Here is a 26498-nt window from a genome sequence, read left to right as displayed (position 1 = left end):
TACTTTAGACTCGTATGTAAAATTACAACCCGTAAATGTGTTTTTTCCATTACTTTTGTGTGTTGTTAAGCTTTAATTTCATTTTAAACTAGCTTTTACCTGCGACTCCGTCCGCGCGGAATAAAAAATAGAAAATGGGGTAAAAATTATCCTATGTCCGTTTCCTGGTTCTAAGCTACCTGCCCACCAATTTTCAGTCAAATCGATTCAGCCGTTCTTGAGTTATAAATAGTGTAACTAACACGACTTTATTTTATATATACAAATAATTAGTATCAACAAAAGTTGAATAAATAGCTTAGCTTAAAAACTTAGTTAAAAATAAACTTAGCTTAGTAGTTTAGTTAAATAAAAACAATAGAAAGTGATATTACTATTTCATATAATTTTGTTAGCAGTGTATAAAATTGTAAATGAAGCATCTTGCATAGCTCAGTTGGTTATAGTTATGTAGCTCTTTTGAGCCTTTTATTATTCTCATAGCCTTATTCTTGGAGCCGAGCGCCACATTTTAAGTGCAGGTCGCTATATGTTTTGTGTAATAAAGGATGAGAATTTACATGTCGGACATTTTAGCGTGCATTATACTTGAGGAAAATACCGAACAATGTTATGCATAAAGCAGCGTTAACGCGCCTCTTGATAAAAGTTTTTGAGGGGGGATGATACGTTGGATTATAAGAATATTTAAGTAATTTGTTAAGTATTTGCAACGTTGTAAAAGCTCTCACGCTTTTATTCAAAATTTTTATGAACAGTTTTCAATTCTTTGTTCGACTGAGAATAGGGATGTATACTTATAAAAGTTAACACAAATATTAATTTGATATTAACTACACGTTCGGATGTCCAAGTAACCAATGGAAAATGACGTTCCATTTTCCATACAAATGTTACGTGTCCGTGCTATATTTCTCAATGCTGCGGTAGTTAAGGCTTGTACCATTAAAGACAACGAGCTGCAGTTCTGTTGCATTGCTTAGAGCTTGCATTAATGATTACTGTCAATGTTGGGCTCAAGCTATAACCGTAAAGGATTGTTCCGGCTCAAAAGCATATATGGTTAAGTGTACCACGGCTTGGAAAGTTTGATGAAATCGATTTGAAATTACTACGAAAAAGGGATTGAAAGGGTGACAAGAAAAAAGATAAATATTTTTTTTAAATAAATAAAATAACCAATATTCTAAGGTGATGTGTGTTTCGGATAAGTTATTTTTTAAGGGACCTAAACAAAAGAACTTAACTGATGTACATTGGGACTATTACAAATATTTGTGACACTCGTATTGTCATCTATAAAATTTGTATTAAAAATGCATCGTTATCGGGCGTAAAGTTCACCAAAAATCTCTTATTAATTCTAACATAATAGACGACTATGATACAAAGGCGATTGGTGCAAATATTCGTACTAGGCCAACGGTAAAGTTGTTACAATCATTTTTATTAACATGTTACTAGCTGTCACCCGCGACTCCGTCCGCGCGGAATAAGAAAAAAAAAAACTTAATAAGTACCCTATCCGTACCACATTTCATGAAGACCCGTTTAGCAGTTCCAGTTCCAGTTCCTTCAAATAAACATCCATCCATCCATCCATCCATATAAAAAATTGCATTTATAATATTAGTAAAATGTGAATTTTATAATGATACGGGCTCATGTTGAAGTAGAAATTTCAATTTTTTTTTCCCCTAACTTGTCTAACGAATCATAAAACCTAAAATATGGTCATTGAACAAACTCCAACTTGTCGTCTGATATACTGAATAATGTAAATGTTTTTATTTGACAATTCCTTTGTATTAGGACCCAAGTTCAAGTGAGGCTAATTGAACAAAGCTTGTGTTGAATAATTGATAAAGATTACATTGTAGTACTGTTTGCAGAGCTGATGGCATTTCACATCTGATTACGTTTCGTAAAGCAACTGCGACAGTATCAAGAATCTGATATTAACTAAAAGCATATATTATTAATGTTATATTGGATTTCAACTGCCAAAATACCTATACAATAACCATACTATTTGTTAATTAAAAACCAATAAAATCCAACTGACTGTACGTAGTATTGGGAAATCTTGCGATATTCCACCTTAAAAGCAACAGTCGTTTGAACGTTTCGTAAGCATTGAAACGTCGACGCGGAAACAATACGAAAAAGCGGCCGTCGTCGGCGCTTGCGCCTTCACAAAGTAACATGGTCGCACCATTTCATGCGTAGTGTGACCATGCGTTGCATTATTAATTATTTAACTTTAGATTAAATTTTTAGTTTATTAATATTTATCTTCAATTTTAATTTTTTCTTATATGATCGCCGAAAAGCCCATACTCAAGTATCATTATTGTCTCACTACTCACCCTGTTTACTTAAAAACACATTCACACTTTATCTTTATGATTTCAAAGCGAAGTAAATATGTTTATGTTTTTGTACATATATGTTTCGGCAGATTAGGTAACATTTCAATTAACATAAAACCGTAAGAAGGTCATCTTGAAGATGTATAACAAACTTCGTAATTCATCTTGACATGTGTTTGCTTTCTGAATACTAATGTTCCTTACTATAATGAAGATGATAATATTGTGAAACATAACTTATGACGAATGTACATATGTAACTTAATATTATGTCAGCTGTTATATATTTCTATGAATTTAATTACAATAATTGTCACCACTATCGTTGTAGTACTGTTTATTTTCCAGTACAATCATCTCATTGATAACATGTATAGTTAACGATTAAATTTTCAACAATTATTTTTTTTTTTACTTTAAAATTTATTGTCATTTTTGTCATATTTGAGAATGGTGTTAAGTTTATTCAGAAATATGACATATGACATTTTACTAATATAAGAATTCTTATTAAAATTATATTAATTACTAGCTGTCGACCGCGACTCCGTCCGCGCGCAGTTAAAAAAAAATGAAAAATAGATGTTGGCCGATTCTTAGACCTACTGAATATGCTCACAAAATTTCATGAGAATCGGTCAAGCCGTTTCGGAGGAGTACGGTGACGAAAACTGTGACACGAGAATTTTATATGTTAGATAGGGACAAGCGTAAAATTTCTCTTATACAAAATAACATAATGAATTTAACATCTGCGTAGAGAATAATGTTCAAATTATACGCGAGCTACGCCCGTAGCACGTATATGCTACGAAATCGTAGGACTTGCTATGTTATACGAGCTTACGGAGTTGCTTGTTATATGTTGCTCGTATGCAAAAAGCAGAAATACATAAACATAGTAGAGAGCTACTTTTGAAATAATCTTATACAAATGTTAACTAGCTTTTAAGCTAGATAAAGTTGAAAAAAAATCATCATCAACCTGCCCTTATCCCTATGGAGGGTCGGCACAGTATGTACAACTCCTCCATACATCTCTATCAGCCGTCATATCTGAATTTACCCCCTTCTTACGCATATCCTCTTTCATACAATCCATCCATACTTTCTTTGGTCTTCCTCTACCTTTATAGCCATCCATATTCAATCTCATTGCTTTATTGTCTATGTGAAAAAAAATTATAAATATTAAAGTAAATATGAAATTTTTTAATGAGTAAACCACATATTTTACACAGTACCTGGTTTACTATAGTATTTTTTAATTTCATTACCTTATCTACAGATCTAGAATCCATTTGGTTAAAATGTTTCTTTTAGTAGAAAAAGACAGAGTCCGCGCTTTGTCCGAGCCCGAACCGTGACACAAATAGATTTTACCAAGTAAATGATAAAATATTCTTCGTAAATGAAATTTTTTAATCTTTTCGAAGTGAAATGAATAAAATAGCCGATGCCTTAATTATCCGGTGACGCTCCTTGATTCTGTGAAAATGTTTTTTCCTACTTATTTCGTTGTATTCATTCCTCAGTGGGTGGTTTTGTAGGAAGTTTGTATTTTTGTAGATGAGTATTTTTTTTAATTAATGAGTAGAATTAATGTCCGACCCCGTATTCAAATTAAGCCGAGATTAATTATTTTAAATGTTTTGGTATTTTTAATTTAAATAAAAATCTTATTTGAATGTTCCATTGGATCTTTTTTATTATTTACGTTGTCATAATCCGTCATAATTCCATACTTCTTACATATTATATATCCATACATACATATACTGTTGTATATGTAAGTGTATAATCTGTGCGCGGCTGCTGCGTCTGCCGTCAGTTTGACAATGACGTCAATAAACCAGTCTGCACTAAGCTAGCGGTCGTATCATTACTCCCTATATCTAACAGTGGCGACGAGGATTCGAAATACCCACTTATGAAAATTAAAAATGGCAGTGTCGTATTTCGGTGTTTTATCGTGTTTCGATCATAATGTACATACGTGGAAGGTGTACAAAAGTCGCATAACGTTGTGGTTTATTGCGAACGATATAAATCACTTAAATGATGCGGCGGGAGTGAAGCGACGCGCTATACTGCTCAGTGCGCTCAGCGAGGGTACATACAAGCTGGCAACGGATTTGGCGTTGCCAAAGGAGCTGCAAGACGTATCCTATGAAGACATCCTAGCCCTGCTCGACGCGCATTTTACGCCAAGGCACATCGGGTTCAGCGCGCGGCATAAGTTTTACGCGGCGGCACAACAACCGACCGAGTCGCATACACAATGGGCGGCGCGGCTGCGAGGGTTGACGTTGGGTTGTGACTTCAGTAACCTGGAAGAAGCCGTAAGGGACCGCTTCATAATGGGCATGCTGCCAAGCATCGAGAAGGAGGAGCTATACGGCAAGGAATTGGCCAGTCTGCCTTTGTCCATGGCGGTGGAACTGGCTGAGAGCATCCAGTGCGCACGGGCGGGAGCCGCCTGTGCAGCGGCCGCGTCCAGAGTCGGCGACATCGTGCCTACGGACGCTTCGGTTAATATTGGACAACATAGTAAGCAAAGTGTCAGTGTGAGCAGTAGTGAAAAGGTGATGTGCGGCGACGGTGACCATAAGACTTTGGAGTCTCGTCGTTCCGACTATAGTTCTAGAAAGCGCAACCAAAAAGTTCATGTAAAAAGTGTGTGTAGCAAGGCGAACCTGGTGGCGTCAGCCGAGACGGACGAGAACGACGACGGTGAGTTGTATCATATCCGATCGTTTATGGGGGAGCCAATGGTGGAGTTTATTGAGTTAAATGGTGTTAGGTTGAAATTTGAAATCGACAGCGGCTCGGCCGTAACGGTTATTTCGGAAACCAGTTATAGACGGCATTACAATAAGGTATCTTTGTCTCCTTCGAAAAAAAAATTATTGGGTTACACGGGCGAAAAGATACATTGTTTAGGGGTTATGTCTCAGTCGCAGATATTGTATGGCGGGGTCACCCACGCCATAGACGTCTATGTAGTACGCGGCGGGGGCCCGGCACTTCTCGGCAGGGATTTTATTTCAAAATTCAATCTGGAACTAGCACCGGTTAAATATTGTGAATCTATTTCAATAGAACAACTCCAGGCTCGGTATGCAAAAACATTTTCTGACACTTTAGGGACGTTTAAAAAATATAAAATCAAATTATATTTAAAAGATAATTCAAAGCCGATTTTTTTTAAAGCCCGGCCTATAGCGTTCGCTCTCCGAGACAAAGTTACTGAAGAGATCGATAGGTTAGTCGATTTAGGGGTCCTTAAACCTATAGACCATTCTGATTACGCATCTCCCATCGTACCGGTCCTTAAGCGAAACGGCTCCGTTAGGATATGTGCCGACTACGCTGTGACTATAAACAAACAACTCGTCGTCGAGCAATACCCCCTGCCCACGGTAAATGAACTGTTTTCAAAGCTGCACGGCGGTGAACAGTTCACCAAGTTAGACCTGTCAAGCGCATACAACCAACTTTGTCTCGACGAGGAATCGCAGAAGTTGACGTGTATCAACACGCACAGAGGTCTGTACCAATACACGCGGCTCGTGTTCGGTCTTGCGTCGGCCCCGGCGATCTTCCAGCGCGCTATGGAAACCGTTTTGTCAGGCTTAGACGGGGTGTTGTGTCTCCTCGACGACATACTCGTTACCGGTCGGAATAGGGAAGAACATTTGAGTCGCCTAGGTGCCGTATTACAAAGGCTCGAGGAAGCCGGCCTTTCATTGCAGAAAGAAAAGTGTGAATTTTTTAAAAACGAGATCAGTTACCTGGGTTATGTGATTAACAAGTATGGGTTAAAGAAATCGCCAGAAAAAGTTAAGGCAATAATGGATGCACCTAGGCCGACTAATGTAAGTCAACTCCAGTCGTTTTTGGGTCTTGCTAATTATTATAGAAATTTTGTACCGGGCGCTTCTACTGTTTTAAGTCCCTTGTACGATTTATTGAAAAAAAATAGTAAATGGGAATGGTGCAAGGTTCACTCAGACGCATTCCTTTCAATTAAAAAATTTTTAGCATCGGATTCCGTCCTGGCTCACTTCGATCCGAATGCTAAACTTATCTTAACTGTGGATGCGTCCCCTACCGGCCTCGGCGCGATACTATCCCAAGTAGGAGTAGACGGCGCGGAGCGGCCGGTCTCGTTCGCGTCGCGCACACTCACGCCAGCGGAGAAACGGTACTCGCAAATTCAAAAAGAGGCGACGGCGATCATTTTCGGCGTACGCCGTTTTCATCAATATTTGTACGGTCGATCGGATCCGTTTATTTTGCGAACAGATCATAAGCCTCTAATTACAATATTTGGCCCGCATAAAGGCATTCCAGAGGTATCGGCTAATAGGCTGCAACGGTACGCATTGTTTCTTAGCGCTTACAATTTTAATATTGAATATGTCCGCAGCACCGATAACAGCGCGGATTATCTATCGCGTGCGAGCCTGGTGGGGGCGAGCGAGAGCGGCGCGAGGGCCGCGGAGGCGGGGCGTGCGTCATGCGCAGACGCTGCCGCGGCGCTGTGCGACAGGGCCGCGTATGTTTGTTTCGTGGTGGACGGAACGCTGCCGATAACCGTTAGCGAGCTGCGACACGAAACATCTAAAGATGTTATATTGAGTCGCGTCGTTAATTATGTTTTAAACGGCTGGCCAAATAAAATAGCTGATTTAAAATTAAAACCGTATTTTTTGTGCCGCAATCAGCTATCGGCCGAAAACGGTTGCCTTATGAGAGGACATAAAGTCGTTATTCCTGCAACGTTACGTAATCGTGTGCTCAGCGAATTGCATATTTCTCATTTAGGCATCGTAAAGACCAAGGCCGAAGCTAGGGCGAGATTTTGGTTTCCGGGCGTTGATGACGCAATTGAAAAATTAATAGGGTCATGTGATGTGTGTAACCGGTTAAGGTCGTCACCACCACGGGCTAAAATGTCGCCGTGGGAATTCCCTCCACGACCGTTCTACCGGGTACACGTTGATTTTTTGGGTCCGCTAAATGGTCGTACATACCTGGTGGTCGTAGACGCGTACACGAAGTGGGTTGAGGTGTACGATATGTGTACTAGCACGGGTTCTAGTGCAGTGATCGAACGGCTACACGAATATATCGCGCGGTTTGGACTACCGAAAACGATTGTCAGCGACAACGGAACCGCGTTTGTTTCACAGGAATTTTCCAGCTTCTGTGTAAGGAATGGTATTTCGCACCTAACGTCGCCGGCATATCATCCCGCCAGCAATGGCCAGGCTGAAAGCTTGGTTAAGGTAGTCAAAAAGGGCATCAAAAGTAGCGTTTTGAGTAGCCGTGCGCCGAAAGAAAGCAAGTTAAGATTACTAAAATTTCTGTTCGATTACCGCAACTCCATACACTCCACCACGGGTTTCTCTCCAGCTGAGCTGGTGTTTGGGCGGAAGCTCAGATCGCGGTTGGACTTAATGAATCCCAGGGTACCGCCGTCGTCGTTCGCCGGCCTCGCAGATGTTGTTAAAACGAAACAACGCTTGCAAACAAAAGCGCGTGGCGGGAAAAACATACATTTTTTTTCGCTGGGCGACCAAGTTTTGTATAAAAGACTTATAGGTAATAGCAAATTCACGTGGCTAAAAGGGACAGTAGTACAGAGACTAGGGAACGTAATGTATTTAGTACGGGATAATGCCTCTCTATGTACTGTCAAGAAACACAAAAATCAATTAATGCTATGTAAGACAGATAGTTCAACTAGATGGGACTACGACGATGTAGACGTCGGTAGCCCAGCAGCAAGAACTTCCTCTCAGCAGCCGGGTGTTGCGCAGGATACTACTGTCCGTAGTCAGCTTCAGGGGGAGGGTGAAGAGGCATGCTCGCCTCCGGCTACACCACCTCTGAACCATCCCAATGTCACTGTGACTAGAGGGGTTAGGCGCCCTGTGTTAAATGAGGAAAGTGAAGGGAATGATCTTCTCCAATTTATGTAATTTTAAGTATTTAGATGTTCAGTGTTTTTTATGTTTGTTTTGTTTAATTGTGTGTTACATCATCTAGGGGGGAGGGATGTTGTATATGTAAGTGTATAATCTGTGCGCGGCTGCTGCGTCTGCCGTCAGTTTGACAATGACGTCAATAAACCAGTCTGCACTAAGCTAGCGGTCGTATCATTACTCCCTATATCTAACATATACGTACTAATCGATGAAAATGTTTCACAAGTAAAATAAAAAAATAACAAATCTATCGTCAGAAAATCCTCGTTAAATGTTATATAAGTTTAATTTCCTAATTTATTCACATATTTCCCTGACCAAGATAAATTAAAAGATTATATTTTTATATACAAAAGTGCTTCTTCAATTTTATTCAACGAGGCTTTAAGTCTAAAAGAAATTGCATTGAAAACATCATGGATTAATTTTGCAACATAATTATTTTCTCGGGAGATTTATTTCAAATTGCATTTAAAACTGAATCAAGTATCGAGCTTGAGAAAAGCTCGCTTTGTGCGCATAAATGTTACTTTGCGTGTATTTGTACAAGAAACTAACGGTAAGTTTTTATTTAGAAACTTGTTATATTAAAGATTAAATAACTTAAGGTTAAATTGTCATAATGGTATATTTACTTACTTAACTTACTTAAAGTCCTATGTCCCCGTAGTGGGGCAGAGGGCGTCCACAGTACGTCGCCAGCTCACTCTATCTTGGGCTCTGCGTTTGGTCTCGACCCATGTCAGCCCGACTGTCTTCATGTCGGCTGCCACTGAGCGCCGCCAGGTTTGTTTAGGGCGACCACGTCTTCTTGTTCCTAGCGGGATCCACTCCAGGGCCTCCCTGGGAATATGACTGGGATCCCGACGAAGCGTGTGGCCAATCCATAACCACTTGCGGCGTCTTATTTGTTGACCAATCGGCTGTTCTCTGCAACGTGCAAGGAGTTCTTCGTTGCGGATCGTATCTGGCCAGAAGATTCCTAGGATCTGTCGTAATTTAGTGTCGATTAATTGTTACTTAAACAATCTCTCATTGTTGAATTTCTGTTGTAAATCAGTAAGGGGCTACTAGCTTTTATTAATTAAAGGATCTCAAATTAAATTAAAAATATTATCTCTGATATTTCTTAATGTAACTTCAAAAACTTGAATACTCAAATATACACTCGTATATGTTATTGTCCCATTATCAAAACAGTTTACTTCATAATTCTTTTGTTTACAAAAAATATATGTACGCTTTGTTTATTTATCATCTTATATAAATACATACAGTACCTATAATATAAATACAATTACCATATGAATTATTCTTCAATCAAGGCCTCAGAGACCCTATGTAATATAGCGCTCTGCTATTTACCGCGAGGGGTGATTTAAGGACCCCTTGTCAACCTACGTACATGTTGTACATTAGAAATGACAAAGGGAATAATTAAAATGGCACGAATGTATGTATGAACGTTGCTTGAATCCCTCTCTGCGGTTGTCAAATCTCCCGCTAAGCACGGCAACTTTAATTATTTTCATTTGTTAATATGGCTTGCTTTGCTTAATGAAGTTTGCAGCTGAAATTAAGTTTTAATCAAACTAATTAGTTGTTGTAATACAAATGTAATTACGATATAGTTACACCAAGTCATATATGAACTGAAATTGTATTTGTGTTGTATATGTTTTTCACGTGTCAGCAAAGGTTGACTTTACAAAATTATTTTATAATTTGTTACTTTATCTGACCTTGGATTATCACTGTATTTCAATAAAACAAAACCCGAAAGTACTCTTCTTGAGTCATGTGAAAAAGTTTGGCAAAGCGTATTTATAGCACTACGTTATTAAGTAAATAAAATATTTATGGTTACTAAGATTCATGTTTCTTTTAATTTAATTATTAAACAATAAAATTTAAGTTTTATCTTTAAATGAGAAATGGAGGCAAACGTGCAGGGGATCACCTAATATTAATTGACGACGACGCCCATAGAAATAGTAGCATGTAATTTATAGAATTGTTCGTATTAAGATGTATATTTATGAAGAAAAAAAGCTTGTACGGTGCAAACCTTTTGTGACAAAGGATCTGCACTTGTTAATGGAATGTGTCTGGTATACGCAAAGAGACGCGACTGTGGGAAGAGGGAACTGAACAATAACAGAAATGATGAAGGTGCATTTGCGAGCTCGCCCCGACCGAAATGCGAAGAGGTTTTATTCACTTTTTCTAACACTCGTCTCTGTTATACAAGGTGTGTTTTACTTGAGTAATTGAAAATCGATTACTGATGTTTTTTATACTTTTTACAAATGATTAAACACTTCACATGATATATTATGGTCTCTATAGCAATGACGAATTACGTATGCCAAATTTCAGGCGGAAAGTACAAAGGAGTCAAATTAATTCAATGGTAGGGAAATGTTATTTATAGTTTTAAATAGTTATCTTCCATCGAATGCTTTGCTACACCGTCTATCGTAGCTCCCCCGAGAAAGACTCTGAAATAAATCCAGTTATTCATTATATTGTTTTGTTGTTGTACTATATATCTTTAAATCTATTACGTATTTCAGTTATAATTACAGGTACAAAGTTCAGTAAGTAATTTAAAACAAATCACGCTAGATCCATCTCTACTCTGGTAATATATCTCGAAAAATATGTGTTAATTTCATACGCAAGGAGTCGAAAGCTAAGCGCAGTCGGGTCTCGGCCATCGTGGCGTAAGGACGTGTTTTTAAGTCGGATATTTTATCAAAGTGTTACGAGTTCGTGCTATAAACTGTGTCGGAAACATGCTCACTTAGGTACGGATTTTTATTTATTAATACGTGTATTTTCTGTTTAGTTTAGTATATTAAAAAATTGATACTATTTTCCTTAAAATATTGTATATCGAAAGAAAAAAAAGTTTTTGAATTTAATTTATGTAAACAGATTTCATTCTTATTAAAAGTTATCCGGTTGGTTCAAGGTAACTTAGTATGTTCAAATAAAGAGTAATCCATTTTAGATTGACGGATACTGTGTTATTAAAATGAAAATGGCGTACTAAAGTCACTAAAATACATAATAAAATAACCTATTTTAATATTTAGAACATTAAATATAATTTATTGAATTATAAATATTAAATTGAGTCCCGTTATTTACATCAATTAGGAGCAATTTAAATTTTATATTCTTTCCGTTATTATTAATAATAATATAATTTAAAGATTTACAAAAATAGTCTCGATAGAATAATTTCTAATATAACACCATGTGAAAAATAATTTACAATATTACTATCATTACTTTTCCGTTACTTGTTGCATGTGTCATCTTTTTCAGCATTCTCTTTTCCTAATTTCTATTTATTTTTCCTTTTCTTGCTTTGTTAACATCATCACATCCTATGTATTGTAACTCTAACGTAACAGATAACAATAAAATCTATAATCTTACAAATTATATATAGTCTTCTAGTATATAATTCCATAATACTGACATTTGTGTTAATGCATATTGTTATCCCTTTCATTCCGTTCAATCAAATAGAGACTACAATATGTAATATCAAAGCAACGGAATTCTACAGTTATATTGATAAAAATTATTTCGCAATTGCTTGTTGCTATCTCTTATAACATTTTATATATTGTAAAATACTTTTGAAATGTATTAACCAGCTCATATCTTTATCTGAATCCGGCCGGGTTTTTTTCCTGTATTTTTTTATAGATTTATCAATCAAAAACATAGTGATGTTTATATTATGTAGATAAACTGACGTATTTAAATGAAAATATAATTTATCACTATTGTTACAATAATAAGTATTTATAAATGACTAGCTGTCGCCAACGACTCCGTCCACGCGGAGTAAAAAAAACTTTTATACGTAAGTAAGTAGCCTATATGTTCTACATCTGTAACAAATTTCATCAAGACCCGTTGAGCCATTCTGGAGATACCTTCAAACAAACATCCATCTTAACATTCGCATTTATATTTTTTTTTGTTTATTATTTTTTTTATACAAAACGATTTAACAAAGACTTTAATGTAGCCAAGCTGTAATGCTTAAGGGCGAGACGCGCTCGTTATCACAAATATTATTATAATAACTACATCATTATATTAATACGTGAAGCGTGAATACCCTTTTTTAAGGAATATACGCGGACAGATGAATGTGAAATTTGATACAGTTATAGTTGTGAAGAAGTGCTTAAAGATATTTTAAATAAAAAAAAAACATTCAAATAATATTTTGAATTATGGTTATTTCGATTAATGGGCGACCACTAGTTTATAAATAAACTTTTACAGAATTTTAGCTTATTAGGTATTCAATTTCGGACTCTATTTGCTACAAAGATGATTGTAAATTGAATTTTATATTTACGGATTTTTAATTGGCAGGGGGCCTACTCTAATTCAACGAAAAACGAAGTTTTGTCCGAAACTTCGTGTGTTTGCTACTACAATTCCATTCGTTCCGCATCTTCGTCCGAACGAAACAATTTGACGTTTAAGTTCTCTAAACCTACTCCAGATGCCAATGAACGTCTGTCTCGAACTTATAAAAAGCTCTTTTTAATATTGAGAAAAATTAAAAATAGAATACACTGCAAATATAATACTTATCCATGGGTTTCGTTGTTTTAGTGTATTTCGCATTCACAACGGGATTTGCTGCAACATCATAATAATATTGTACGATTCGTTGAATCGAATAGATTTATTTATAACATCAATGTGCATTTAATATTTAAATCGTTGTTGAAAGGCTGTCTTCTGTATAGAAAACGAGCACCCGACATGAATTCGATATCTAAAACATTTTTGTGAGTTGAAATTTTAATTTCTAGGTTTAGGTTTTCAAGAATTTATTCTCAAAAAGACAAACAAAAAATAACTTACATGAGAACAATATCGCACACTATACATAATACAATACGTTCGTCGTTTTAGTTGTCAGTTTACTTTTTTATAACAATCTAAAATTTATTGAATTAGCTTTGATTTAAATTGATTACATGAACTTAAATGTTTAATGTATGAAGGTAACGAGTTATAAAGTTCTACATTATGGTGTGCACATAGATAAATGTAAAGTATCATATCAGGCGATTGTATAGTCGAATTCAATGGCAATTAGAAATTCTATTTACATTTTACTCTCGCTGACAATATAATTTATTGTCTATAAATTAATTTTGGAAAGTTTTAGTATTTAAATTGATGTCTGTTTTTAATAAGTCTTTGATTACATAAAGCTTTATAATGATAAAATTGTTTACATTGGTTTGTTATATAATATTATCTCATTTCTATTGAATTCGGCGACATGTAGAGCACAGTTTGGACAATACATAGGCTACTAATTTTGATTCCTTTAAACTGTCGCGGGCAACAGCTAGCTAGTTTTAGGGCGAGGCCTCATTAGTGTATTGTACCGCATTGTGTCGTCGCTTGCGACGTTTCATCGGATTGATGGATGAAAAACTAATTGGAGGTCGGGTGATGCGTTGCGTTGTTGGCGCTCCGGTGTGACAACGGACATTGAGACGCTACGCAATGACGCGTCGGCCTATTGCTTTGCAAAATCGTGTGCGCCGCAACGCACATCGGAGACACAAAGCGTTGGTCAGTTGCGACGACTCAACGCGATAGTGAGGCCTCATGCCTGTTTCCTTATATTGAAGAATCGAAGTCAGATCTCATCGCAAATGTGAGATTATTTTCTACCCTACGTAGTAGTCGTTTGTTTTAAAAAGTTAAACGCTGCCTTAACATTATAGAAATGTTTAGACATTGTTTAGTTTCAATGTTGAATTTTCTTTTCAAACAACTTTCGTTGTACGCTAATTTCTCAGTGCAGGCAATGTTACGTGTTATTCGGAGTTAAAGAAGCGGTAGCGAACTGAGTAATTATCTAAATTTTTATGTAAGCAAGTTAAACTGCCGACTGTATCAATCTGGGTAAATAATCAGCGTGGGCAATAAACAAAATGTTAAATCGAGCGTTAAAGAGAGCTATAATTGGAGTAATTCCAAACTTTCTTTCCTTTTTTTTGTAATTAATTTGACTGTAAATAGTTCCAAGTTTAACTAAGTTGCGATGGAACTTGTACTACTAGTTATAGATATTTTGGTAGTAATTACGCAAACGTATTCTAGAGAGAACCGTTTAATTTCAAACTAAATATTGGTTTTATTATTCTTAGTTTAGAAAATGTATTTTAAAAATCACAATATTCTTTAATAATTTTGATTAGATTTCTTATAAAGAATTGTGCCCGGACGGTCACTAACCTTTCTTTGTTTTAAATTAAATTACTTAATATTATTTGGAATTGATATACGTAAATAAATGCTTTAGAAAAATGGTAGCTTTATTATGAATAATAGTTTGATTAAATTTGAAGCATCGGAAAAAACCCTTAAATCAAATTTTGACAATATTTTTTATTATAAACCATTGAACCCATATTATGAACCAAATTGATTGTGAACTATAAACTTGGACATTTGTTTACTTTAAAAAAAATGTGATTTATCGGTTTTTGTTCCAACGCTCCGTAAATAATATTACATTGGAACAATAATTATTTCGGTGAATTCAAATGGCCGCTTGATCGATTGTTACTTTAAAATTTAACAAAAGTTAGAACATTTTTGATAATACTTACCACAATCTAAAATCAAATTAAATATGAGAAATATGTACCAAAAGGAAACTAGTTGTAAATTATAACCGTGGGTTTACATTGCCGAAAAGTTCATATAAAACATATTTTCATCCTTCTCATTGTGGTTGTTTCAAAAAACATGTTTTCTTTGTGTGTTTTGATAGTGGAAACCCTCCGTTATATAGCCACAGGGTCGGATCTATCAAGGCCGTTATGTCACATTGAAATATTGATACGAAATGAAAGTCATAACATAAGTGAATTTTACATTATCCCGTTTCTCCAACATTATGCCTTTCATATACTTTACGCGATACGCTCCTGAATAATTTACGAGGTCACGGAAAACTTTTATAAAATAAAAGAGTATTCGGGTGTAAATATTGTCTTTGGGAAACGTCACACGTACATTTTCATATCTTACCCATATTAAAACTTCGTCAAGATATATTATTTGATAAAAGATGTAAAGTCGGCGTAATATACTTTTGTTTCATCATCAGTGTACTATACGTCCCCACTGAAGGGTTCGGAGCCTACCCCAAGTTAGGGGTGACTAGGCCATAGTCAACCACGCTGGCCAAGTGCGGGTTGGTTGACTTCACACATATCTTTGAATTTCTTCTTAAATGTGTGCAGGTTTCATCACTTTTTACGTTATACGCAATTACTTTTTATATTTGGATATTTATATTATTCTACTAAGTAAAAAATACGATAAAAAAGAGATTCTTGTCCATGAATTTGTTATTTATGAAGTCTAGAAGGCTGCCTGAGGCGCCTTTTCAGATTTTTGAACGGCATAGAATTTAGAATTATGTTCGTGAACTTGCGCAGATTTTGTAAATGAAGCCCATTAAGAATGCAATCCCGAATTCATGAGATCTGGAAGTGGAGAGTATTCATAAAGAAAAAAATATAGAGATCAAAAATAAAAAAGTAATGCAATACACACAAACAAGGAAGTAATAAGTTTGAATGGAGTTGAGTACAAATGATGGATTGTGTAAAAGAGCATATGCGTAAGAAGGGAGTGAATCTAGATACTTTGACGGCTGATAGAGTATGCATGGAAGAGTAACGTAAGATAAGTTAAAATAAACAATATGTATTAAGGTGTTTTGAACTACCTTTTTTATTTATTATTACTATTAGTATTATGACGCGCTGTCAATTAACAGTTACTCGTATTGTGTCAGGGTGATTGTGTGACTATTCAAATTATGTTGAAATTTTGTTATATTTTTGCAATTTCGCTGCGAACTTAAAATATGTAAACGTTGACAGATGTCAACGTAAGTGAAGTGAATATATTGAAATAGCTTTATTGCCGACTACAAATAAAATGTAAATTTAGTTGAAAATACTTAATCTACTATTATTATAATTTGTTTGCATTGGTTCCATGAATTGTATGGTTATATGGAATTTATCTATCTACAAGCTGTCGCTCGCGACTCCGTCCGCGCAAAATTTAAAAAAAAAAAACATAACAAGTAGTCTATATGTTCTTCTAGACTATGTTCTACATCGGTGCCAAATTTCAATATATTTATAAAGTAAGAAGTAAGATGTTTTTAATTCAAAGGGATTGCTATTACGCTATTTGTATTCCGACACTAGAGGTCCACGATAAGTCTTTTGTTTCCTTAATGATATGTTAAGGAACAAAAGACTACGTAAACTAGAGTTAGTGTTATTTTACAATAGTTACATAAGTAAATCCGGATAATACTTGCCGTAAAATGAAATCAAATAAAGAATAAAAGTTAAAATTGCCGTTAAATGATACGAGCCATGAAACAAGAATGCAAGAGCGTTGCAGGAATACGGACGAAGTTATTTTTTTTTAAATATATCTTTATGATAATTATCTTCAATGAAGCGGAATATACCGCTTTTTAAAATCGATACGAGCGCCGCTCGCGTCTGTAATGGCAAACTAACGGTCTACAATAAAAGTTTATTATTATCCGAAGCGTAAAACTTTACACATTTAAAAAAATCACGTCGAAAATCATTGGAGTAGTAAAACTGCTCGCTTAACAGTAAACAGACAAAATGGAGAAAAAGGGACATTGAAATTAATAACTACACGCATTCGTTTTATGCCAAAGAAATGTTTTACTTAAAACTGAGCAATATTTTTAGTAACCGCGAAAAACAAAATTTGCATTATTTTTTTTTAAGGTTAGTTTTATGTATTTATCAAGTGTCTATATATATTTAAATTTCCGTGTTAACCTCTATTATTAAAATATATATATTTGATAAATTGTCGAGTAACATGTATTATACATGTCGTTTAGTATTTAATTGCGTGCCAAGAAAAGTTTTGTACAGGAAGTAACGTTGTGCACGCACCCTTTTAGGTACTCGTACGTGTACCTTATCTAAACGACAGTACATCAGGCATAATAAAACAATACGCTACTTTTTAATAACCAAACTTTGATATAAATGCATAATGTACTATCCAATTAGTGACACATATAAACATGTGACGAATTAAAAAAAGTATTGTTAAATAACAGTTATTAAAAATAACGAAGAGCAAAAGGTCTAATTTGAAATGTGAGTGAATAAAGCAGACAGTCTGCGAATTAGTGAAAAATCGAAACGCAAATAGAATCGCGAAATTGTTTAAAACAGTTTTAAAAATATCAGTCAACGTGTAAGATAAAAAAGGCTGATCTGAGTTTTTTTAAATAGGTGGTGAGTAAAAACAAAGCTAGTATATACTAATACAGTCGAACCTAGAAAAGCGTGAGTCCATGGTAACCTGATATTTGTCTCGCTTCTAGAGGTTTTTTTGAGAAAGAAGAGGAAGTTTTCTTTGAGGAGTTTGTCGCTTGTAGAGATCGTCCGTAGGGACCGGAAAATGACTTTCGCTTATAAAAGTTTCTCGCTTATTCAGGTTCGAATGTATGTTCAAGGGACAATGCACTTTTTCCCAAGAATTACGAATACGAAATTCCACGAATTTAAAATCAATATTATGCAACAGAGGGTCGGTGGTTCAGGGGTTAAGCACTGGATTTGCAAACTGCATATCCTGGGTTCGAATCCCGCCGTGTGTATCGATTTTCTATCTACATATGTACACTTATCCGACGTTTTTACGGTAAATGAAAACCGTGATGAAACCAGCATATATCTGAGATTATACGCAAAGATATGTGTGAAATTAAACAACCTGCACTGACGTTGACTATAGCATAGTCACCCCTAACTTAATGTAGGCTCCAAGCTCCTTAGTGGGGACGTATAGTGAGCTAATAATTATGCAATATAAATATTGCAATACACAAATAGATTCAAATTAATAATTCACATATTATGTTGATTGTCTTTGGCAATAGAAAACACGATGGTTCCTCGAACAAGGTATTACTGTATCGCTTTATAAAACTTATTTTCTCTATTTATAATTGTGCTTATCTCGTTTAACATTTAACATGCTATTTACATGTTTGAAAACTTTAAACAAACAGAACAATCGTGATAAACGCTCTATAATTTTAAAAAATAAATCCAATAGCTAAGCTAAGCCCAGTACAATTTACACGCACGTAATTGACGAAGTCAATGAAGGCAATTAAAATATAGGTGCTATGGAGTATAGTCACGAATACAAGTGTTAGTGGACTTGTATATTGTCAACATGATTTCTATGAACTCGATTGTACAATGTAATTTTCTTTGATGACGTTAAATAAACTGATATACAAATATCTTTGGAAGTTACCTTTGACTTTTAATGACAGGACCTGTCAAGTGCGCGTTTTCTTCTGCAACGTATGCGTTCAGACGTAAGTGTCAGAATGATGCACATTAGTGATTCTCATCTTTACCTCATCCCCCGCTAAAGTGGCAGAAATTATTCAGCCCAACAGCGGTTCTTTGCCTGGTCCGTTTCTCTGTAGTCAAAGGAAGTTACACATGACGTAACATTACTTTGTCCATTCAAATCTTGTTGGTTTAGTTCAAATAATCTTTGGCTTTGAATCTAAACTGCCACATTCCACATTTCAAACTATATGCTGATTTTAACTTTATAATAATTCTATTTACGATGTAGTCTAATCTCTTTTTGAGTTTCAGACCAAAACAGCCTATAAAACTTATTGTTATTTTAGTTATTTCAAAAACAATATTACAACATAATTTATCTGTATTATTATTTAGGAAAGGTTATTTACTTCATTAAATTAATATAATTTATTCATGGTTCATATTCACTTCAGAATAAATGAGTTCCATTTCAAATGTTATGTAAATGCTTAGTCAGACCTTAATCTTAATACGCAAGACATATTTCACTTATGAAATACCTACGCAATCTTATTAATATTAATATTATGTTAATATAAATGCGAATGTTTGGATGTTTTTTTAATATCATAAGTTGGCCAATGACCGTGCGGTCTCCTGAATAGCGAAGCAACCGCTGCCCATGGACGCAACGCATACGTAAGCAACGCATCTGCAATTGCAGATGCGTTGCTTACCTTTAATTAACGGAGGAGGGAACGAACAGAAATAGGATATTCCCCTTCCTATGCATTCCCTCTTTCGCCAAATTCACTTTACCTTGCCATCATTTCCTCTTAAGAAAAGGGTGGGAATGGAACGTGCTTTAAAATTAGGCCTCCGGTACACACATTCATCAGACGAAACGAGGAATTGCTTCCACATCACGCCTGTCTTCTGTGTGGTCGTGGTATTTCACCGGTCGATACGACCTATTCGTGCACCCAAAAAATATTGTTGTTGCGGGATCTAATAATGTTTTTCAGAAGGTATCTCCGGAACGGCTGCATGAATCTCGAAGAAATTTGACATAGATTTAGAAAACAATTTTAATTGTCATACACATAGTCTTCTTATGATCTTCTAAATGTGTACTGTTCCTGTGAAATACGTTTGATTCGCGTAATTACTCCGCAACGGTTTCACACAATTAATACATGAGATACATTTTATCAATTTTAATTGTACTCAGGCGTAGTCGCGTAAAAAGCTATAGTATTTGAAACGATGGTTTGCTTTCCTAACCTGGTTGCTACCTTAAAACAAAAACACAAATTATCTTAGTTTTTAAGGGGTGATAATACGTTTTTGCACTGATATATTGAGTTCAAGAGACGGCGACATTTTCGCTCTAACCTGAGTTTTTCGCTTATAGAAGCCCCCTTCAGGAACAAACAATCGCTCTCTATTCTAGAGGTTTGTCAATTATCTAGGAAAACAGCCGTTATTTGACAGTTCGATTTTTACGAATGAGATAGTAGGAGGAGTAAAACTGCGAGACGGAACGTAATCATATATAAGCTATTTCTAACTAGCGTGTCTCTTTCGAAAATCCGGAATTAATTACCATTCGAAGAGCAACGAGCATGGATTACATTCTCCATATTTCTCGTAACTTTATCATTTGATTAATTAGTAGCAATAGCATTTAAAGCGGTACAATTACGGCGCAAAATATCGAACCTTCGCACTAATGAAGCTATTGTGTGAATCCAACGATGAGTTTTTACATTCGAATTAACGCGAAAACTGAATCTGCGCGGTTTATTTAATTAACCTTTAATACGCTGAATATCCCCACTTCGACATTTATTTTCGCTACAATCGTTTTTTCACTAGTATAAAATTATCACCCTATATTTAAAAGGGGTACAGAGTGATTTACAAGTTTTATTAGTAAAAAAATAAATATACAATTATCCTATTTCTGCATTCAAGTTTCGTACGTTCCACTTTTCTAGCGTTTTTATTTTACCTTACTGGGGCCGAACTTTGTTGCACAACGTCTGTCAGAGCGACGCGAAAATACGACCGCTAAAATTAATATCTTTTTGAAAAATGCACAATACAAATGTCTGGCAGCTTCTGATTCCACTTCCTTAAATATTTACATAAGAATAACTCCGACATCGTGGACTAGTTTAAATGTTTTCTTTGTCCGTTCTGTTCTTTAGTTCTTCTATGTCTAATGGTTTGAATTATTTTTAAAAGAATAATAGTTTGTCAAGAAATTATTTTTGGAATTGCTTAAGGAACTCTAAGTATTTCAATATATTTGCTTCGTATGCTATATTCCCGTCATATGCACAAAGAACATGGAGTGTAAAAAATGTTAGGTTATCATAATACTCTAAGGATATTATGCGAATGAAACTTCAATTATTAAAATTTGTCAAGTTCTACAGACTATAGAAGTTTACGTAATGGTACGGCCATACATATGTGCATACATTCATATTATACAAGTATTTTCCCTTGTAAAATATTATCTTCCTGTCAGTCGCGTAAAACGAATTCTCTTTTTAGGATTACCTAGTTTTTTTATTGCATTGCACGTGTATGACATTGAGAGACTAAACTTTGTCAACTTAAAAGGTTATTCTTTCTACTCATATTTAACTTTATAATATTTGATAATAAAATACATTTATAGAATATTCGTTTTAATTTGGTATCATCTATTCTATGTATATTATTTAAAAAAAGAAAAAGAAACAAAAGAAAGAATATTAATGCTATATTGTAATGTTGGTACTGACTTTGTAATATCGTGCTGAAACAAAATAAAAATAGCTTAAAATCACATAACAAAATAAGCTTTATAATTCTTTACTATTTGCACGATAAATGTCAAAATTTTTACGTGACAAATTTAGTCATTTATTATATATATTGCGTTAAAACCCCACGCAATGTTAATTATAGTGGGTCACATAAATTTGTCAAGCGACAGCTTTCGTACTCACCAGTCATAAAGCTCATGAACCCCGAAAACTCAGAGTTCATTAAACTTGTACTCAAATAAGCTAGTGTTTTATGTCGCTTCCAATTAAACACAGTTATACGAGTAATACTATACGTGGTCACTAGAGACTAAAGTTACACTGCCCATCTTACTGTAATTTACGTCCGCTCATAAAACGTAATTTTAATTAATTGACTGTCACTTACCTTTATTGGTGCTTTTAATAAATTATTTTATATTTGATATTATCAGGTATAAGTGTTTAAATGTATTAACAAATATTGAATGCAAATTAATTTATGAAATTGAACATTAAAAAGCTGTCGGAAATTACGATAGCATTGTGATTGAATCTCTTCTTTTAATGATATACACCTTTGAACCGTCATTTTGAAGAAATTGCAGATATTTACTGCATCCTATTTAAATTAATAAAGAATCGGTACATTATTAAAGGCATCTATGGGTTGAAATATCGGGGACAAGACTCTTGAAGATGACTATTATTCCGTAAGTTTTCTTATTATGATTTCAAATCAATTTTGTTCAGAACAACCGCTAATGCAACTGTAATAAAACAGTACAATTTGACGCATTACTATGGGTTTCTAAGACAAAAATCTACGTTTAAAACACAAGGATGACGATATGTTTTATACAGAGATTTTGATCTCAGAAACCAACGGTCGGTGAATCAACACCGATGTTAATTGATATGGTTGTCATCAAAATGGGTCTATTATAACTTTAATCAAGTTCAATTGGAACGACCGGATGCAGGCGAAAAGAATTATGTAATTCTAACAAAGAGTTATTCCAATTAATTTTTAACGTTCATTTGAGCTTACCAAAGACTTTAAAGGACATTAAAATTTATACTATTTTAAAACGGTTGTTAATCTTTACGTTTTACAGATAATATTATAATAGAAAAGAATATTATTTACGTACGGACATATTGGTGTTAATGGCTCGACTTAGCGTTGGTTTCTGAGACCAAAATCTCTGTATAAAACACATCGTCTTCCTTGCCTTCCGTGATCTTTGACAAAACAGAGATAACAATATGTTTTAAGCGAAGACTTTGGTCTCAAAAATCCACGATAACAGTAAAGAATACTTCTGTAAGAATACAGTAAAGAATATTTCAATACTGTAACACTTCTATTAAAATATATTTTTGTCACTATTTGTTCAAAGGGAATGTGAAGGATAATAGTTTTCTGTATGTTTTCAACAACGGAAACTTATAGATTGAAACTTTCAAAGGGACCGTTGAACTGTTTTTAGTTTATACAACATCTGTTAGACATAGTGAACTTTGGTAACTTCAACGGCAACCACGGTAGAGTAGAAACATAATATAGCACAGACACCGAAAACCGACAAGTAACTACTATATTTACACTTATTTAAGAGTCTTTAGGTACTAAGTCTGAGGTTGCTAGACGTTTTTCCAACATTCGAGTAAGTACGAGTTAAAGAGTTACTTACCACTAACACATTTTTTTATTGTTGTACGCCTTCGACATAATTCGTCAGATACATTGTCTGTCAGGAGCTTTTACTTATTTATCTAAAATTGTCATGATTCGTTTTTTTATTAATTTGCGTCCTGTTATTACTGTTTTGCTACATATGTTCGAAGGTGCTCGAAATAACTCAATATTTTTACTTTATCGTTTTGTAAGCATTATAATATTACGAGTATAAAACAATATACGGTTTAGTTCTACTATAAGTTTCAAATTATTTTGTCCATATGTTACTCATGTCGACGTAGGTAAATGGTTGAACAACCATGCATTTGATTTGAATTCCCGCTGCATTGCATCGATGAATATTTGAATTGGATTCTTGCAGTCAAATATACCTTACAATTTTTTGTCGCAAATTCACTGTTATGTCAAAGATTTATTCCGTGTCGAATAAAATATTGTAGGCGCTTGTTTTGTTGTAAACTGTATTGTGATCAATAAATTCATGCATTAAAAATACCAGATGTTATGTTGTTATTACTTCGGAAATTATATTTGATATTTATTTTCTACTAAAACAAAGAAATAGAAATATTTAAAGGAAAATTTCCCTTTGTTTCAGAATATCTTCCACCGCATGGAAACTACAAAATGGCGTTTAAGTATTTGATAATAATTATAGCATTTGCTACTATAAAAATTAATCTTACGGAGAGTCGACAAAGCGATAAAAGAAGATGGAAAACGGATAAGAGTTTATATTCACATTATGTTAATATTTGTGATATACAAGATAGAGTATCAAAAGTACATTGCTATTGTGAAAATATCAAATTAAAGACAGCTACGAAAGCAGATTGTTGGGTCTTCAATGGAGGTATCGCAGAAGATGATCCATTCTGGTCAAATTTTTATTCACAACCTATGATTGAGAAGTTAAGTTTTAACGTAAGAGCAGACGGTGGTTTAACCTACATCCCAGCTAAGATAATCGTTAGATTAGAGAGACTTCAAAATCTAAACATACAATATGCAAATATTCAAAGTATACCATCATTTGCTTTCACAAACTCGACTTCACTCCGAGATATAATGTTACCAAAGAATAAAATAGTTAAACTAGAAAGAATGTCCTTTGCACATCTCATTATGCTCTCGAATGTAAGCTTGATAGAAAATCAAATAAGTGAACTACAAAGAGATACTTTTTATGATCTTCCCAATCTTCAAAGATTATATTTATCGAAGAATAAGATAGAAGTAATTCACGAAGGTTGTTTCAAGCATTTGAATAATCTTATAAAACTTGATCTGAGTAGCAACCTGTTGGCTGTCGTAGTTAGAGAAAACTTTCAAGGACTTTCGAATTTAATGAATTTAGATATGAGAAACAATAAATTAATGATGATCGGCGACTTAGCGTTTACCGAACTTTGGAGCCTCCATGAATTGTATCTTGACAACAATGAAATAGAATTTATTTCTGTAAGAGGTTTTGGAGGATTGACCCAATTGCGAAAACTTTCTATAGCTGATAATAAGTTGGCAAGTTTAGATGGCAATGTGTTCAACGATGTTCAAAAGTTGTATGTTTTGGACCTAAGAAATAATTATTTGGAATACTTTAAAGAGGAAACTTTGATTAATTTAATTGAAAATTTTAAATCAAATTATGCTTTGATAGCTCTAAATGGTAAGTGAAATAAAAGTGCTGTCTTTTTTATTTCGATAAACATTTGTTACACATTAACTTAGCAATACTTTCTGAAATATTATAAATGCGAATGTTTAGATGGATGGATGGATGTTAGTAGGTATCTCCGAAACGGCTCAACGGATCTTGATGAAATTTGGCACAGACGCAGAGCATATTCTGCAAGAACATATAGGCTACATATTAAGTTTTTTTTTAATCCGCATAGACGGAGTCGCGGGCGACAGCTAGTAATTTCTAAAGTGTAAAACGTCGTAAATCTTTGGTCTAGTGCTTGTTATAACATTATCAACCACAAACGCTCTTCAGATCGAAACAGCGCTAGAAATCTATTGTTTGTTTACTCTTTAAGTGTCATTATTTGCAGCAACTTTTATCTATTCCATTGTCAGAAACAGACTTTCGCCATATACTTAGTATCCATTTATGGCTTCAGGTCTTATAATAGTCAAGTAAAAATATATTTGTTAAAATTTTAAAGTAACTAAATAAATATTAATCTTTTATCAAACATTTAGTCTATAGTTTAGGTGTTTTTATGAGTGTGAAAACGTATCGATTGAACTTCGTGCAAAATAAAATTCATTATGCACCTAGAGTAAATAAGTATTAAATAACATGTTATCCTAAATCTAATGTAAATTTATTTGATCATCAGGTAACAAGTTAACTTGCGATTGCAGTCTAGCTTGGCTTCAAAAACTAAGAAATGAAACCCGAAGTAAGCGAGTCAAAGTAGCACTTACACGTCTCAGTTGCATCAGTGATATGAAACCGAAATCAAACGGCAGTACTGGCAGAGATAAAAATAATGGCAACATTTATAAAGGTAATACTATGTCTTTAAAAAACAATTTGGATAAGAGTTATGAAGAAACTGAAGTAAACGTTGAAGATGATACTGTTTACGAAGATACAATGCAAGACCAAGATAACGAATTGAATGGTAACAAAATAGAATATCGCAGGAAATTGATAGATATACCTGTAGAAGCGTTACCATGTCCGAGTCGGTTAAGTTTTGAAGCATCTTTCTCTCCTCCAACTCAAGATGAAGTTAAGTATTATAAATCATCTGCAAGCAAAAAAGTTATAACAGTTTATTTATTCATAACACTTTTATACATCGCTCTATAACAAATTATGATGTAAGGAAATTTTTAATGATTGTTATTTATTTAAAAAATTAATAATCTATGAACTTGTCTCAATTTTAAAGGCAGAAGTCATTGATAAATTTGTACTTTATTTGATTTTAGTATAAGACTGTATTGTCTCTTATTGAAAAACAAAACAACGTGAATTTTTGTGGTCACTTCTTCTTACATTTGTCTTGCTTTCTTTTTATATTTATCGTCACTTCAGTCGATGAGAATAACAAATTGATTGAATAATTTGATAATATCTATAAAGAATCGAAGTAACCTTGGCACTTAGCTATTTGTAATATAGATACCTTGGTACATAGTGCCGTTAA

The 26498-nt window shown here is 34.4% G+C and overlaps 2 protein-coding genes across 2 annotated transcripts; both read left to right on the top strand.

The window, feature by feature from the left end:
- The first annotated feature begins 4162 nt into the window (after positions 1-4162).
- On the top strand, positions 4163-8362 carry LOC123721678 (uncharacterized protein K02A2.6-like). Its single transcript, XM_045681099.1, has one exon. The coding sequence runs from the start codon at positions 4316-4318 to the stop codon at positions 8360-8362; it is 4047 nt and encodes a 1348-aa protein (XP_045537055.1). The 5' UTR covers positions 4163-4315.
- A 2712-nt stretch (positions 8363-11074) lies between these two features.
- On the top strand, positions 11075-26170 carry LOC106708405 (connectin). Its single transcript, XM_014499900.2, has 3 exons — positions 11075-11178; positions 23930-25000; positions 25680-26170. The coding sequence occupies exons 2-3, from the start codon at positions 23959-23961 to the stop codon at positions 26156-26158; spliced, it is 1521 nt and encodes a 506-aa protein (XP_014355386.2). The 5' UTR covers positions 11075-11178; positions 23930-23958; the 3' UTR covers positions 26159-26170.
- The last annotated feature ends 328 nt before the right edge of the window (positions 26171-26498 follow it).

Source organism: Papilio machaon, chromosome 14 (genome assembly GCF_912999745.1).
Source record: "Papilio machaon chromosome 14, ilPapMach1.1, whole genome shotgun sequence".
Taxonomy (NCBI): Eukaryota; Metazoa; Arthropoda; class Insecta; order Lepidoptera; family Papilionidae; genus Papilio; species Papilio machaon.
This window is presented reverse-complemented; position numbering and strand designations above follow the sequence as displayed.

What these genes read in the sequence shown, in the direction of transcription:
- LOC123721678 (XM_045681099.1), top strand. Translation starts at nt 4,316, where the DNA reads ATGGCAGTGTCGTATTTCGGTGTTTTATCGTGTTTCGATCATAATGTA.
- LOC106708405 (XM_014499900.2), top strand. Translation starts at nt 23,959, where the DNA reads ATGGCGTTTAAGTATTTGATAATAATTATAGCATTTGCTACTATAAAA. An exon ending in TGCTTTGATAGCTCTAAATG is followed by an intron (nt 25,001 to 25,679) that starts GTAAGTGAAATA and finishes TTTGATCATCAG; the next exon opens with GTAACAAGTTAACTTGCGAT.